Below are 17,041 nucleotides of genomic sequence, written 5' to 3'. Positions count from 1 at the left end.
GTTAAACTTCATGAAGTGTGTGCTGTTCGTACAGATTTGCCCTTAGAGAAATGAATATGTCTCAAGTAACACAAACCTGAAGCAATAGGAAAAAGCTTTCACTTGGCTCTGTATATTAGTCTTTGATATTTGGCATTTCTGTTTGAATAAAAACATTTGTAAACAAAGTTGCTTCTTTTTGCAGCACTTTGTAAGCTGTTTTTGCCCAAAATATGCCAGGTTTCATGGAAAATACTATTCTTCCAAAATTATATGACTGCTAATGTCTTTTGCAGGAAAGGCAAAAACTAATGTTTTCCACCAAAAATATGACTTTCAGCCTTCATGATGCTGCAATGCTCTTTACAAGGTTGACACCTCTTGATTTGCTACAGTGCACTCCCGTTACAACGAACACGGTTATAACGAAATTTCGTTATAACGAAGTAAAACTTCTGGTCAATCAAAGTCTATGGTGCAAAATTCGCTTATAACGAACACGGTTATAGTGAAATTTTCGTTATAACGAAGTCTTTCACGAGCACCACTGACAAAGAAAAACAAAAGAAATGTGCTCCGTTATAACGAAATGCGGATCGCTTTCAAAAATGCGTAGCGGAACAAGGCATTTACAGCGTCTCTGCATGGGCAAACGGGTCACATCACTGTGTGTTCGCTTGGTGTGTCACGCACAGTTTCCGAGGGGAACTTGCGTTATTGTAATACAATAATCTGAAATTGATCCTTATACTATTTGTTTCATTGTTCACATAGCTTTCCAGTGTATGACGAGTATTCAACAAACAGAATATCATAATATATGCGTGGCTTCCTTGTTTTCGTTATATATTGTATTTGTTCGGTTATAACGAAATTTCATTATGACGAAAGAAAACCGCCGGTCCCGAGCATTTCGTTATAACGGGAGTGCACTGTACATTCAGTGTACAGAGATCAATTAAAGACCTTTTAACATGCAAGCCAGAGCTGTGCTTGAGATCCTCAAATGAGATGTTTATGATGTCATAATGCTACCTGCACCCACTCACCCAGGGAGAGGAGGCACCACGGTTTGTGACCATTGGGGCCATGTACTCTGAGCTGGTGGCCCTGGGCCAGAACGGGCAGCTGTACCAGTGGAAGTGGAGCGATGCAGAACCCTACAGGAATGCAGAGGTGAGGATTCTACTTTCCCTCATTCTCCAGCTATTTAACCCTTTCTGTGCCAGGGACTTTAAGGCAGTGTACAAAGCTATGGGGGTTTTCTCTGCCTATTTTCACTTGAAGCACACAAAGAGTAAATGATGACTATTTTATCTACAGTTGAACCTCTCTTATCCGGCCTCCCTTTATCCGGATCTCTCTATTATACGGACGCAATCTCGCTGTGATTTTTTTTTAAATAATTACTGGAGGAAAGGGGGCTTCCCAACTCCTTGAGAACTCCTACACAAATGCACATGAATTACGTATACTTGATACATTTCTTAATAATTATTTAGGTAAATCATCCCAAGAATTTATAAAAGAAAATGATTTCATTCTTGCAAACACGAACCTCTATTTTGGGGTCTGTTATTGAGTGTAACAATGAAAAGGTTGCAGTATACACATTACTATATGTGGTACTACAATGGGCTACATCAGTACATGTGTATGTATATGTACATGTATAAAGCACTGAGTCTAACGTATCTGGCCAAATCCCTTATCCGGATGAGCCCCAGTCCCGACTTGTCCGGATACGAGAGGTTCAACTGTAGTTTGATTTTATTTTGTCTCTTTCTGTATGACTCTGTGCTGAAATGTACCCATCAAATTGTAGTTTCATGATAAGGCATTTGAGGTATTTTACAATGTTGATATACTTCCAGGAAAAGATATTTGAGTGTTGTGCTTGAATCTTTTACACATGACACATGTTTTACAACCGTGTAGTGGCAATTATTTCCATATTTTATAGGGAAATAAATGTACTTGGGTAAATGTTTTTTCTTTTATCTCTTTTTAGAATAAGGTAAAACCCTTTTGTGTATTCAGAGAAGGGGATTAGAAAAATAAGCACTGTGTTGGTAATGGAGTCTTGTGCTGTTCCATTTCCTTTGATACAGAAATTTTTCATCTTCGCTTCTATGTGAGAATTTTGGTTTGTAGTACTTTGTCCTTGTGTGTTAATATTCCTCCCTTTCTCTTTCTCTTATAATTTCCATTGATCTTCAGAATCTCTCTCTCCATCACCCAAAAGTCCCCTTCCTTGGTCTGGTTGGGGAGAAGATTTCCCAGATTGCAGCCTGCTTCGAGAAGGCTGTCATACTCACCGAGACAGGAAAGGTAAAATCATTTATTAGTTCCTACCATTACACATTTCATCAAATAATGCAGACTGACAGGTTTCCCGATAACTAGCATCATTGATTCCTTTATCATTCACTGAAGTAATTCTGTCTAAACCTGTTGAAGACATGGCGGTGAGTTGGCTCAGTCGGTGGCACGTCTGCCTTACAATCCTAAGGACCCGGGTTTGAACCCGAGTCTGGACCGAGCAGTGTTGTGTGTAATCATGCTGTCCCCTTTAGCAAGAGCCAAAACATTCTGTCCCTCGGATAGGACATAAAATGGAGGTCCTATGTATGAGACAGTCACAACTTATGCACGTAAAAGATCCCGCTTCATTCATTCATCTTAAAGAGCAGGGTGTTTAACCCATTGAAGTGGCCCCGCCTCACATCCAACTGGACCCCATGGAAGACCAGCCTAGTGTAGCTGAATATGGGCTATCCAGCCATCTGCTCAGATGGAAATGAACAAACAAACAAACAAACATGCTGATGTTGCTATAACATGCATTTCTCATAGACACCTGCCCAAGTGTACGCGGGACTAGTCTCAGCGGGCTCAGTTTTGTTTGTCTGACAGCATGTTTGATGTGAGAATTCTATCGCAGTTTCTCTTGCATAGTTCTTCTCTCTCCATAATTTATGAAACCCTCATTTTAGCCATGCGAGTAACTTCAATTTTGATATTGTTTCACTTTTTTGCCCCCCCCCCAAAAAAAAAAAAAAAACAAAAACAGATTGAGCCAACTGTTGAATCCTCTGATATTACTTGTTGTTCCTGTGTGCTTTTGATCTTCAAGTAAGCTAAATGTTTATGTTATGATAAATATTCACTGTAAGCATTGTCATTCCAAGGGTCCATCTAGTATTGTTACTGAAGCATTGTGGAGTGTCCTATTAGTACTCGAGTACACCTGAAGTCAAGAGTGACATTGTAGAAATCAGTACAAAGCAATGAAAAAGAACCTTTTCTATCCATCTTGTGTATAATTATCATGTAATACTACTTGTCTTCTGCTGAGAGCTGTATGGTTCCACAGCCAGTAACAATGCAGTGATTCGTCATGCAGCCAAGGTATTGTAGGAACGTAACTTGAGGGTACTTGAAAAAGAATTTCAGTTATAGTCTAATGGATGTAGATCAGCTATGATGTCTTCTTTAAAAAAAGTAAAGACTGCATATTGTGCTGATGATGAAAAGGATGACGGTATAATAAAAAGAAAGCTGAGAATTTTTTGTTTTTATTTACAGATTGCTACAATGATTGATGAGACTCTGTCCCCAATAGCATCTAGACTTGAACACCCAGCCACTTTCTACCCAGAGTTTGCCTGCGACAAGGTTGTATCAATTCACACATGTGCTCTGTACAACTGCACCTGGATGGAATCAGGCCATATATTTTGGTGGTAAGTTCAGTTTTTATGTTTGTTTGTTGTGTGTGTATTTGTATTTGTTATCTTTTTAAGTAATTCTAAGAATATCAAAAGGAGGAAATGGTACACTTGTACAGAATTAGTATTTCATTTTTAGGACCTTGCCAGCATTACATGAAACTTATCAGTCGCTGATAATTGTATTAAGCTACTGAAATCCTTGCATCTGATGAGCTGAGAGCAAATTTTTAAATGAAAATCATTGACAAAACACTTTGTGAAATGCCCCCCGCCGTTCGAAATATGATGTTTTCACTATCATATGAGCCAGGCAGCATGAAATCAATTACATCATACTTCTGTATGGAATATTTGTTTTGAAAATGAAATATCAGTACCAGGTATGGATCAAAGAGTAACAACAGTGTCTGAAGCAATGTTGGTAATATCTTCTTTTCTGAGGGTAGTGTTAGTGTTGACACTGGTGTTCAGTGTTAACACTGCTCTTCCAGAGGGCCCTGCCATTGTCATTGTCCTAGCATTGCCAGTTAACCATATTTGTTGTACACCTGGATGAAGGTAGGTACAGCAAGTGAAAGATTAAAGTCCAAAGATGTGTGTTCTGGGAAGAGTCTGAAGATCTACTGTAAAGGGAGATTTTTTTTTTTCCAATTCACGAAAGCATCATTCTGCAAATGTTTCTGGTTTTATAGTAACCTCAGAGTTCTTGCATCAGTAGTGACATTGTCATTCAGGTGACCATGGAATAAATTGTTGTGGAATTGAAAGATCCTCTTCCCACCTTCAAGATGAAATGGTCCTCCTATGGTGTTGTGCTTGTTTTTTTCTTCTTACTAATACCAGGGGAGTTCTACCACTTGCACTGAGGAGCAAAGTGCTGGAGAAAGCAAGGGAGAGAGCCAGGGCCAAGAAACGTGAGGCCATGGCTTCCACAACTCTCACAGCAGGCACTCAGGTAAGAAAGGTCATTCACCCTTTTACAAGAAAGTGAAGTTCATGGTGAAAAGCAAACTTTGTGACCCCCTCTTTTTTCCAAGTGCACTTTTAGATGTTTTTGATGTGTACTAATGCAGTAAACTTGTTTGTGGACTACGTTAGTTGCTGCTTGTAGGTGTAAGCCGTATGATTTTGTCTTTTCTATTGAAGAAAACTGCACAGCCAAGGGAGGACAAACATTTTTTTAATCTGGTTGTGCCTTTGCTATCAGGTCTGTCTGCGCAGCTGCCCGATGTATCACTCAGGCGCCTTGGCATTCAACGTCAAGAGCTCCCCACCACGGGTGGGCCAGCTGATGGACACTGCTTGGCAGCTGACCGACACCTGCCGCTTCCGCATCCGCCGCTCCTCCCTGGAGTGTAGCGACCCCTCGGCCCCGTCCACCTCCTCCGGCCCGTCCTCGTCCCGGGGGTCCGGAGTGGGCGGAGTCGGAGGCGGAGGAGGTGGGGGAGGAGGAGGAGGAGGAGGAGGGGGGAGTGGACCGGTGGAGATGAAGGAGGAAGGGAAAGGAGATGGGAGCAAGGCGGACGGGAGGGGCGACGCCAAGTTGGAAGGGGCCAGCAGCAGCAGGCTGGACGTCAAGCAGGAGATGGGACCGCCCCCGTCTCCTGCTTCCACCAGCAGCGACGTCTCCATCGTGTCCAGTCCCGCTGCTCACCGTGAGTGTCTCTTGTTACTACAGCTGTACTCTATTTCTGTAGAAGTGGATATTTGGGGGATGTGGAAGTTAGATGTACATTGTAATACATATGTACTAGTATTTTTAAAAATGCAAACTAGTCTCTACAGGAAATCTTATGAAAGGCAGGAGTCAAAATCCTAGGCAGGTTAACAGAAAGTAACCAGAAACAAGCCAAAATACAGCAATACATTTTATTGTCCCCGCCGAACGAGTTCGAGCAGGGGACTATGAAACGGGCTCCGTACGTGTGTGTGTCCGTGTGTCCGTCCGTCCGTCCGTGTGTCCGTGTGTGCGTCCGTGTGTGATCAAAATCTTCAATTTGCTACTTCTCTGTCATTTATGAGCCAATTTTGATTCTGTTTGCTTTATATGATAGCACTACATGGGAGCTTTGAAACTTCTACACAGAATTTCAGTCGTGACCTTTGACCTTGACCTTTGACCTATATTGTACATTTTGCTACAAAATGCTACTCCTTCGCCATTTCTAACCCGATTTCGATTCCGTTTGCTTTATGTGATGGCACTAGGTGAGGGCTTCAAAACTTCTACACAGAATTTTGACCTTTGACTTCTTTGACCTTTGACCTTGATTTTTTGACCTATATTGTACATTTTGCTACAAAATGCTACTCCTTCGCCATTTCTAACCCGATTTCGATTCCGTTTGCTTTATGTGATGGCACTAGGTGAGGGCTTCAAAACTTCTACACAGAATTTTGACCTTTGACTTCTTTGACCTTTGACCTTGATTTTTTACCTATATTGTACATTTTGCTACGAAATGCTACTCCTTCGCCATTTTTAACCCAATTTCGATTCCGTTTGCTTTATATGATGGCACTAGTTGAGGGCTTCAAAACTTCTACACAGAATTTTGACCTTTGACTTCTTTGACCTTTGACCTTGATTTTTGACCTATATTGTACATTTTGCTACAGAATGCTACTCCTTCGCCATTTCTAACCCGATTTCGATTCCGTTTGCTTTATGTGATAGCACTAGGTGAGGGCTTCAAAACTTCTACACAGAATTTTGACCTTTGTCTTCTTTGACCTTTGACCTTGATTTTTGACCTATATTGTACATTGGCTACAAAATGCTACTCCTTCGCCATTTCTAACCCAATTTCGATTCCATTTGCTTTATGTGATGGCACTAGGTGAGGGCTTCAAAACTTCTACACAGAATTTTGACCTTTGACTTCTTTGACCTTTGACCTTGATTTTTTACCTATATTGCACATTTTGTTACAAAATGCTACTTCCGGCGGGGACATATGTTACGCACCTCGTAATTTCTACTTTTCCTTGTTTGGGTGGGGATCAATTCCAAATGCTTTTGAAATCAAAATATTCATAGGCCTGTCATGTTAATGAAGTGTTTATTTATGGAAAAAAGGATTGAAGGTTGAAAGATATAGTGTGCCGTTTATGGTATTAACAACTGAGAACTCAACCGTCACTGAAGTGTCTCCTTGAAATGCTTCATTCCTCTTGGTTTTGGTTGTGTAGGAAGAGGATCAAAGCGCCCTCTATCGTCCCCTGCCCGCGAAGTGGAGAAGAATGACATTGAGGTGTGGGCCCTGACCGACGTGGTGTTCGTGGAAGACATCCGCTCAGCGCCCATCGGCAAAGTTCTCAAGGTTTGTTCTCATCTCTTCTCAGACTTTGCCTCTCTCCAGTGCATGGCTTGGATTGTGAACTTTGAATCCCCCGAGGGATCATGGAAAGAGCAGTTTATTCAACAGTTTGTATTGAGCAGATTTCAGTTGCTTGGAATTCAGTTAGCATGCTTTAGTCCTTGCCATGTGAAGTAGTTCTATGGCAAGCTGTGTGGTCAAATATACAAATTTAAGGTTATGATAATCATTTCCAGATGTATCACCATTAATTATTTTATGCGTATAATTTGTGAAAAGACCTAATCCAATAATTTTCCATTTTTATCTTCTATTGGTGCTGCACCTTTGAAAGGAGAAGTCACTTGTCAACTGAATTAATCCTGCCATCTGCCAAATTCTAACCATTGATCATCTGTGATTATGTTTGTACAGGTGGATGGTGCCTATGCCGCAGTCAAGTTCCCCTCCTCAGACCCCAGCGGTGACTCGTCCAGCGACGGCGAGCTCTCCACTCTCCTCCAGGACTGCCGCCTTCTTCGCAAAGATGACCTGCAGGTGAGTCTAGCGTCCTCACCTCATAGCAAAAATGTAGCCCCTAGACTTCTCTGCCCATAGCATGTATGGTCAAAGCAATCTTGAATATCAATTGGCTTGTCCCTCCTGTGTCCTGTAGTTGTTGATGGTAGTTGCACCAGTGATAAATATATTTATTCAGCTTTGAATTATCTTGAGCAGAAACTTTTCTGGGAAGTCAGAATCAGCTGTTTTATAGTGTATAGCTCTGCCATCTATGCTCCTGTGCAGGCTTCAAAAAGATTTTTCACTATTTTAAAAGTGGAAATGTTGCTGAAACAACTTCAAGAACAAAGTGAATACTGTGGTTACATTTTCTTTTTTACTTCTGAGGTGTCACATGATCACTAAGGAAGAAGTCATCAATGTGTATCAGAGTTCTCTTATTGTCTGCATGCATTGAAAAATAAAATATGCAGAACTGATGCGTAGGTTAACTTGCTTGAAAACAACCGCCTTTATTTTGGCACTGTCAAGGTTATCCATGAGATTCTAAAGTGTGTTTTGTCTAGGGACGATCGACTTTGCAACATTTCGGGAAAATGAGACCAGTTTGTGTCTTGCAATCCAGTGACAGAGCCATGAATTTGACTGAATTACGATGAAAGGAATGTTGATCGATTTTACGAGGCTGCATTGAACATTTGTGCTACGTTCTTGTACGAAAAGGGAATGCAGAAAATCAAAGCAAATCAATCTGTTTGAATAAAGAGAAATAATAGATTCACACTCGATACTTGACTTATGCATTCATTTTGCTGTCATCCACAGATTGTTAAGCAAGGATCAGGACCGAAGGTTCCTGATTGCTTCCAGCGAACACCGAAGAAGCTCAACGTCCCATCCAACGGACAGATCCTAGCCGTCTCTGTCGACTTCAGAGGTAATGTGATGAATGGCTTGGTACAAATCAAATGTTAAGAGAGCTCATGATGTCTAAATTATTATTCTATAGATTTGCACCTTCCCTGTACTTAATTTGAAGATTGAACTATGCATATTGGCAAAATTTAGAGAGCTCCTGTTGCAACAAACACAGTTGTATCATAATTTTGTTTGAACAAAGTAAAAATTCAGGTCCCAAAATTATCATCATTATAGTTTATGGTGGAAAGTTCCTTTAGGTTATAGCAAAATTTTGATATAACAAAAGAAAGCTGCAGGTTCCAAGGACTTTGTTACAACAAGAGTCTCCTGTACCAAAATCGCTGAATAGACCTTTTTTTATATACATTACGAAATATGGGATACATGTATTGGCACATGAGGAGAGAAGAGAAACAATCAGGATATTTTGTGATTGTGTTCATATAGTGTCATGTATGATGTCTTTTTGTGGTTAATGATAGCTGGTTGTTGTAGTGCTATGCCTTTATCTCGCACAACTCTCAAGCAATGAATCAGCCTCCTGCAGGCTTCATGACCGAGATGTTGGAATATTCAGAAATGTTGACAATCATTGATAGTGATAGAGACTTTTGGTACATTGGTGTGCAGGATATGTGAACAAACCAGAGACAAGCAGATTGTCAGAGATAAGCATACACCCATCATTAGACAATAATTGATGAAGTAATGTCCCGCGATGAGACAGGAAAAAATCATACTGTAAAACATGATATATTCGCAGCATGAAATTTTCGTGAATTGGAGCTGACGGCCTTTTTCACGTCATAAAATTTTCGCAAATTGCCACTGGCATTCAGTACATATAGTGTAGACAACTTTCGCGTGCATTTTAATTTCGCGAATCTTGACACGTGAAATTCGCGAAATTAAAATGCATGCGAACATTCCTCGTTTTACAGTATCTTTGTTGTCCCCACAGGCGTGCACGTCTTGGTCAAGGTGCAATCCGAGCTGCTTTACCAGCTCTATGAGCTGTGCTCTAGCCGTCCCACCACAGAGAGTCCATTCCCCACGGACACCAACGCCTTCATGGGGAAGAGCATCGACAACATCAGGCTGCACAACCCTGGAAAGGTCAGGAGACTTCTTTCCTCCCCCCCCCCCCCCCCCCCCCCCCCACCCCCTTCTCTCCAATAAGCCAGTCCAGAGTTACAGGTTAAATGTCCTGTTTACCTTTGGGAGCAGTGATTTAAAAATCTTAAAGATATCACATTTGATGCATATTTGTAGGTCAGTTGTATCACAAAACATCCTACAATATACAATTTTTGCAATAAAGCCTAAAATTAAACCATAACTGTAGATGGTTTAGTCTGGAAACATATTTATTATAACTATTGTTCAAACTATTGTTCACAGTTTGTATATTCAACAATACTTAACATGGATTATACTGGTTCAAATTTTCACAGTGGTTGTTTCTGTCCCTAACTCACATTTTAGAACTATTTTGAAGCACTAATGCTGGATTTTTGTTTCTGCTGCAAATGGCGAATTATGCCTTTAAAGGTTAATTGTCAGTTGTTACAGGGTATTTTAGAAGAATGATGTGGGACACAAGAGTAGTGATGAGCAATGTCTTGACAGCAGTCCCTGTAAGTTTGGTGAAAGAACATATCCAAACATTCAAAGAAGCTTATTATGAAACATAGCAGCAAGTGGGTGATATCTAACTTCACAACTTACCTGTTTTGGTGCTTTGAAACTTGGGGCCATTTGAACCATTGCTAACTGTGAACTGGTCCATTATAGTTGCTTCTGGGGATTAGTATTGCAAGATTACCTCCTTTGTGAAGATGTGTTCATTTAGATTTTGTGGTTCTTGCTGATTGCCGCAGAGAAGCCTTTTTTTTTTTTTCTTTTTTTTTTTTTGCACAATGGCCTGAACAGTAATCAAGATGATGAGGGGAAAAAATCATGCTGCCTGTGTGGCATAGTTACTGTAGTTATAAATATTCAATTGTTGAATTTCATTTCAAAGATAAAAACTTTTTGACTGCTGCTTTGATTAATCATCAAAGTGATGTTTGTTTTTGTTTGTTTTCTGTTGTCATAGTTTCCTGACAACCACCCATGTGTAAGGATTAATTTATATCACAAAATACTCTCAAAAGGGGAGGTTGTGATTGCATCTATATTTTCTTCTTCTGGTGTGATGTAATACACTTTTATCTTATCATTGATGCTTCATCTTAAAGGCAGCGTGTGATTCTAGATTTGTTTACCCGCGAGATAGAGAGGGTCTTGTGAAATCCTAGAGAAGTTCTCATTAGAACTCATCAGAAAACGTTCCTTGCCTCTCTGTTCCTTTGTAGGACTCGGTCACCCTCCTCCAGGATGGAAACAATACTCTCTACCCGCTGGCCAAGACGGCGACCGTCACGATCCGAGACCCCAACTGGATTGACCTACCTCCCATCAAGAGTCTCAGTGTTGGTGTGCACCATCTTCCTCAGGGTGGACTATCCACCAACATCAAGACCAAGGCAGCCATCATGGTCATGGCCATTGAGGTAAGGCCCTTCCTTCATTCCTTTCTTCGTTCCTTCCTTCTTTTCCTCCTCCCCCTCCTCCTCCGCTTCCTCTTCCTTCTCATCCTCCTCCGTCCCCTCCTCCTCCTCCTCTTCCTCCTCCTCCTCCTCCTCTTCCTCTTCCTTTCCTCCTCCTCCTCCTCTTCCACCTCCTCCCTGCTCTTCCTCTTTCTCATCATCAACATCCTTCTGCTCCACCTCATCATCATCATCATCACCATCATATTCCCCTCCTCCCCCTCCTCCTCCTCCTCCTCCTTTTCCTCCTTCTCCTCCTCAGACCACTCAAAGAGTTTTTGATCTCCTTTCTTATTTGGTTCTCTGCATGGGGTTAGAAAGGTCAGACCTTGAACCAGTATTTGACTCCCACAGTTATTTAATGCCATGTTAAAGTTCCTGTTTCAGCGAATGGACAATCACAATATGACAGCTGAATGCAAATCGTCTAAAAACAGTACAGTTGCCTCTTCGCCTATTCTTTATTTGGAGCATTGTCTCACAACTTTGTTTTGAAATCTGTTCATTCATATGCAAACTGTTCCCCCCCCCCCCCACCACCACCTTTGTATTAAAGTATGTGAGTCAATTCTTGACTTTTCACGGAAGTGAGTTTGGTAACACACTTACACCTTAGCTTCAGTCCTTTCCCTTTCTGTATTTGATTAGTATGTAATTGAAGTGTACTGGTAACACCTCAACTGTTTTTCCTCCCATGCTAGAACCAACTGCTGATGCCACACATCCTGCGGTGTGACTATGAGGCCGTTTCACACTTCTTGAGTAACCTGCAGCTGGAGACGAGTGAGTGTAACTTCCCTGTTCACATCAAATGCTGAAAAGAATACATACAGATTAAAAAAAAAAAGAGATGTTAATGCGTGCATGTTCCCTCCTTTCTTGTTGTTGGTGGGTTTTTTTTTTTTGGGGGGGGGGAGTGGGGTGAAGAGGGAGGGGGTTTGAAGTAAATACTGTGCCATGAGGATGTGTGATTGCTGTCAATTTCAGCCTTTGTAAAAAGGAAAGCAGGAGTGAAAGCAATGTGCATACATTGCAATTCCTTAAGTTTTGATCAGAGTGGGGTAAGTTAAGTGGTTTGTTTGCTCTTATTTTTGTGCTGTGGCTCACAGGTTGGTAGCATAGGATAGTCAATAGGCTGAAACAGGTCCTTATTGCTAGATATGTCGAGTCCTGAAATGAATAAATGACAGCTTTTACTAGTGGTGATTTCTAATTTTGTGGTCGTGCCATTAAGATCTTGAGTGTGTATTATTGTCCTACTGTAGAAATTTTCCTTACATTGCAGTGATACCAACTGCCATCTGCAGGTTTTATCAAGTAGAAAGCAACAAATTAGATTTTTACTTAATTTTTCATATTTCATGTACAATTTGTGTATCTGTTTTTCTTCATTATTATCATTCTTTTTAAAAGATCCAGTTGTCAAGGAGCAGAAACTGCAGGCACTCGTGGAGGAACGGTGCGACGGAGGGCGCAACGTATTTCACGCCTGCGTCAGTCTCTGTCGACCCCTCTCCAACCAGGATAGCAACTCATCCAATGGTGAGCTTCTCCGCTTCTCGATGTTACTGTAGAGTCAGAATCGATGATGAGAAATAAGAGCAGGGGGTTGAGAGGATTGAAACTTTGACCGACAATCCTTCTGTCATCTTCCAGTAGATGACATCCACAGAGCTGTGAGATTAGTTGGATCTTTTTTTTAGCCACTTTTGGTTAAATTATATATTACTTGGATCTCTTCAATTCATTCAAACAGCATTATTACCTGACACAATTCTCGTTGAAAAGTTATCTTCTGTAGAAAGGAGAATGGTTGCAATGCTGCCTTAAGGATGAAATACCTCTCAGAAAAAGGATTGTTTCGATAACCAACCTTTATATATTCTGATAAAATATGATATCTCTAAAACAAATCAAAGGCATAATTTTCCATCTGCAGACGAAACAAAAACCCAGCATTAGTGTTTTAAAATAGTTCTAAAATGTTAGTTAGGGATAGAAACAACCACTGTAAAAATTTGAATCCGTATAACCAATGTTAAGTATTGCTAAATACACAAAATGTGAACACTAGTTATTATAAAAATATTTCTAGACTAAACCATCTATAGTCAGGGTTTAATGACAAAAATACTGATATCTCCTTATATTATTTAGGCTTTATTGCAAAAATTTCATATGGTACGATATGTTGTGATACAACAGACCTGCACATAAGCATCAAATGTGATATCTTAAACATTTTTTAAATCACTGCTCCCTAGGGTAAACAGGACCTTTAAGACCCCCTGAGAAAAATCTCTCAAGGTAGCATGCTGAGGAGACTCTGTAAAACAAAAAGGAGAATTGAATTGTTTTGTTTGATATCCTCGTCCAACAGAAGGAGCAAGCAGTCTGGCCAGTCTGACGTCTGAGGTGAGCAACCGGGCCAAGATGCTATGCAACGCCCTGCACACCCTGAGCAATGCCATCGCTGGGGCTGCCATGGCATCCAGCACTGGGCCAAGCTCTCACAGGTGGGTAAATCATTATAGACATGGTTTAATACGGCCTTGGCCTTTCTCTGTTTGTGTTTTCCTCTTTATCAAAGATACAACCAAAGACTATCACTGTTTGTATTTGTGTGTGTGTGTGCCTGTATAGTTGTAATGTTCGGAGCTTGAGATGAAGTTTATAATATGGCATCTTTATGAAATCAAGATTGTTAAATGTGTCAGTTTGTATTGCGTTTTATGTTATGTACTGCAAAAATGGATGGAAAAGAACATATCCATTTTGCATCCTTGTTTGTTGCGAGCTTTTTCATTTAAATGTCAAATCATTTGACATTATATAATGGCAAAGGGGGGGGGGGAGGAATGTGGAAGGAGGAGAAGTCTTTGTCAAATATTAAGGCTGAAATTCAGGCCTATTTGAAGAGCCTAGTTCCATTTATCCACAAAAGGCAAAGACTTGTGAAGAAGGTGCTTTTCTAAACTAATGAGACCGTCCACGCACAATTGATATGGAGACCACATTTTTTTTTTTCATGTTTACACTAACTGCAGTGCTGCACACTAGCCCATTTTTTCTACTGGTCCGACCTGTCTGCCAGACAAGTAGGTACCCAGTTTTTCCATTTTCACTAGTTCATTCCTGAAAAAGTTTCTGGTCTGACAGTGATTTTTACTTGTCCTGGTCAATCGGACCAGTGCCAGTGTGCAGCCTTGCTAATACTGGGTCATCTGAATATTCTATTGCTGTAATAAGACCATGCTCATTTATACCAAACATTTCACTCACTGTCTATCTGTTTGTCTTTCTGTGCTCACAGTATGGGAATGCGAGATGTCATGAGTCGGGGTGGAAGCTCCGCCCATTCTTCAGGTCCCAGCGGCATGCCCGGCGACGATGGGAGGGACTCCACCTCCTCGCCCCTGGCTTCCGCCCCCATCCCCACCCTCAGCTGGCCTCCTGAACCATCTGGACTTTACCTAGGTAATGCAGCATATCATAATGGTGCAGTGTCAAATGATGAATTCCCATCATCTCTAATGCTGTTTTTCTTTAGTTGTGGGAAATATTGCAATGTAATTTTCAGGGCTTGAAAACATTGCTGTAGCATGTATAATGTTCTAGTTAAGCAGTGTGAGTGTATACCTACCACATGTTCCCATTTAGTAGGATCATTCCTCTTTCTTAGGAAGGAAGGAGCTTCATTTGACCTTGTGCTCCTATTTTTGTCAACACCTTCTAATAGTGGTGTATGGGACATGGGAGAAAATTAGTATATGTTGAATATTTTCTCCCAGTTATTCTTTTATACTGAATTTTGGGGTTGGTAAGTATGTGAATGTGTTATGGTTGATTAAATGTTGTTTGAACATTGTGTGGTCTTGCATTCTATTACCCAGTTTGTATGTGTGCTGTAGGATTTGTGTGTTACCTGCACATGGTTCGTACTGTATAGGGTGCAGTAATTTTTTCAAGAGATTGCCACACAATTTCCAAGAAATTTGTTGTTGCTCGACAGATCAAGATGAAGACAATCTCAGCCTGGGCAGCACCTCGGCGACGGTGGGCGGGTCTTCCAGCTCGCTGGCCAGCAACCCGTCGTCCCTGGCAACCAGCCTCTCCTACAACCAGACGGTGACCCTCACCCCGGAGGAGCGCCGGACCAACGCCCAGCACATCCTCCGCCTGCTCTGCGAGGCCTCGGCCCTCACTGAGCGGCTGCCGGACTTCCTGTCCAGCAAGTGAGTTTTGGGAGGGTCCATTTCACACTCTGGTACCAATTTTTTGTATCTCCTCTGGATGGCTTCTCTGGTCTTCACATTTCTGGGGAAGCAGTGGATTAGCTTTCAAATGTGAATGTGGCAGGAGATGACTTTTTAGCTTTACCACCTGTGAGAGATATTGGCCTGAATTCATGGAGGTGGTTTGAATTTATACCATGGTTTGAATTTAGTTCATGGACAAAAATACATAAAATACAAGCTTGTAGGTGTACCTTTGACTTGCGAGTATCTATTTGCAATTAGTGTTGGACGTCTGTTGGCATACGCAATCTGTCACTCATATTTACGCAAAAGAAATTTGCGTAAACCATGCTCTATGTTTAAACCAACTTCATGAATTTGGGCCAATATGTCGAGCTTGTGACACATGGAGTCTTTCACATTTTTTTACATGTGGTATCAGAGGACTGATAGAATATCTCCTTGAAAATTAGTTGTTAGGAAAAGCCAAGAATTAGTGTCAGATGTAAAGTGGTAGCAGTTCATCATTCAGTACTACAAAACAAACCTCTTCTCACATGATGCTGCACATTTTTTTTTTTTAGCACTGTTTGATTTGTTTGTTTTCTAATAAACATAATTGATTTGATAGTCACATTCGAAGTTTATGTGTCCCTTGTGCAACCCTCAAAATTAGATTACTTTCCTAAGTTTGTATATTGTAGAGAGAGGTGATGAAGACCTTTCCTCTGAAAAGTAAAACTGGAAACTTCTTTATGATGGACGGGGAATTAATATTACACATTTTTCCCAGTAATTCATTCAGACCTAGAAAATTTTGAACTGTTATTCTACATACAAAAAGGGCGCGTATGCTTGAGTGACCTGCAGGTAGGTATTCTTTTTTGTTTTCTTTTCACAAACTCTGTAAGATTTCATACACGAAATTGGGAGACATTATTCTTCAATCAAGCAAAATTTCTTGATGTCTGCGAATGTGTGTAACAACCTTCAACCTTTTCTTTGTAGACATCTGCAATGCTGCCTATCCATGAGAATATTAATTCATACTCATATCTTGCTGCCTTTTCGTAGGGATTCTCACGGCAACACACCGTTCATGGCCGCTGTGAAGATCCGTGCATACGGCGTCGCCCTGACCATATTCGACGCCACGGAGAACCTGGCCTCACGCCGCCGCCCAGCCCCTAGGGCAGCCCAGTCGTCATCCAGCGGCGGCCAGGTGGGCGGAGCTTCGTCGTCGGGGGCGACACAGAAGCGAGGGGAGGAGCAGCCGGCCACCTTCAACAAGGAGCTGTTTGAGTCGATGGTCTTCCCTCCCGGCAGCCACCCCGACTCCTCCCCGCTCTACGTCCTCTGCTGCAACGACACCTGCAGCTTCACCTGGACTGGCACGGAGCACATCAATCAGGTGGGTCTGCTTTTGTGTTCTGCAACCCAGAGATAAAATAACTCAAGGAGACAAGTGTTGTGAAAGGACAGTCAGTGCAAAATGCAAGCGTTTCTTTCAAAGTTGTGGTACAGTATGTTTTATATACAATCGTACATCATCGGTATGAGATGAGTGGGTAGGTGGCAGAGGAAATGGGATGACCATGTGACTGGTAATGACTTTTCCAGGGTATGAATGGAGAGAAAGGAGTGTAGGAAATCAGAAGCAAAGAGACCGCAGAAAGGATGACTGAAAGGGTGATTACGTAATGGTAATGTGAGATGATACATGGAGCCACTAACGACTCCAACAGCAGACTGTAGTA

General features: G+C 41.4%; 1 protein-coding gene across 1 annotated transcript in view; it reads left to right on the top strand.

The window, feature by feature from the left end:
• Window positions 1-17,041, top strand: part of LOC139711153 (E3 ubiquitin-protein ligase UBR5-like) — a 71,883-nt gene that overhangs the window by 24,057 nt on the left and 30,785 nt on the right. The window contains exons 10-26 of the mRNA XM_071623071.1: window positions 1,033-1,155; window positions 2,200-2,310; window positions 3,568-3,725; window positions 4,557-4,668; window positions 4,921-5,120; window positions 5,187-5,368; window positions 6,906-7,036; window positions 7,448-7,570; window positions 8,360-8,471; window positions 9,417-9,571; window positions 10,813-11,010; window positions 11,748-11,829; window positions 12,460-12,588; window positions 13,427-13,562; window positions 14,360-14,523; window positions 15,059-15,281; window positions 16,359-16,695. Of these exons, the coding sequence (XP_071479172.1) occupies window positions 1,033-1,155; window positions 2,200-2,310; window positions 3,568-3,725; window positions 4,557-4,668; window positions 4,921-5,120; window positions 5,187-5,368; window positions 6,906-7,036; window positions 7,448-7,570; window positions 8,360-8,471; window positions 9,417-9,571; window positions 10,813-11,010; window positions 11,748-11,829; window positions 12,460-12,588; window positions 13,427-13,562; window positions 14,360-14,523; window positions 15,059-15,281; window positions 16,359-16,695 (2,676 nt within the window). The remainder of the gene's footprint in view (window positions 1-1,032; window positions 1,156-2,199; window positions 2,311-3,567; window positions 3,726-4,556; window positions 4,669-4,920; window positions 5,121-5,186; window positions 5,369-6,905; window positions 7,037-7,447; window positions 7,571-8,359; window positions 8,472-9,416; window positions 9,572-10,812; window positions 11,011-11,747; window positions 11,830-12,459; window positions 12,589-13,426; window positions 13,563-14,359; window positions 14,524-15,058; window positions 15,282-16,358; window positions 16,696-17,041) is intronic.

Source organism: Diadema antillarum, unplaced genomic scaffold, assembly GCF_040938485.1.
Source record: "Diadema antillarum isolate AM-2024a unplaced genomic scaffold, OU_Dant_1.0 seq00001619_RagTag, whole genome shotgun sequence".
NCBI lineage: Eukaryota > Metazoa > Echinodermata > Echinoidea > Diadematoida > Diadematidae > Diadema > Diadema antillarum.
The sequence above is the reverse complement of the archived record's forward strand: the minus strand, read 5'-3'. Positions and strand labels throughout refer to the sequence as shown.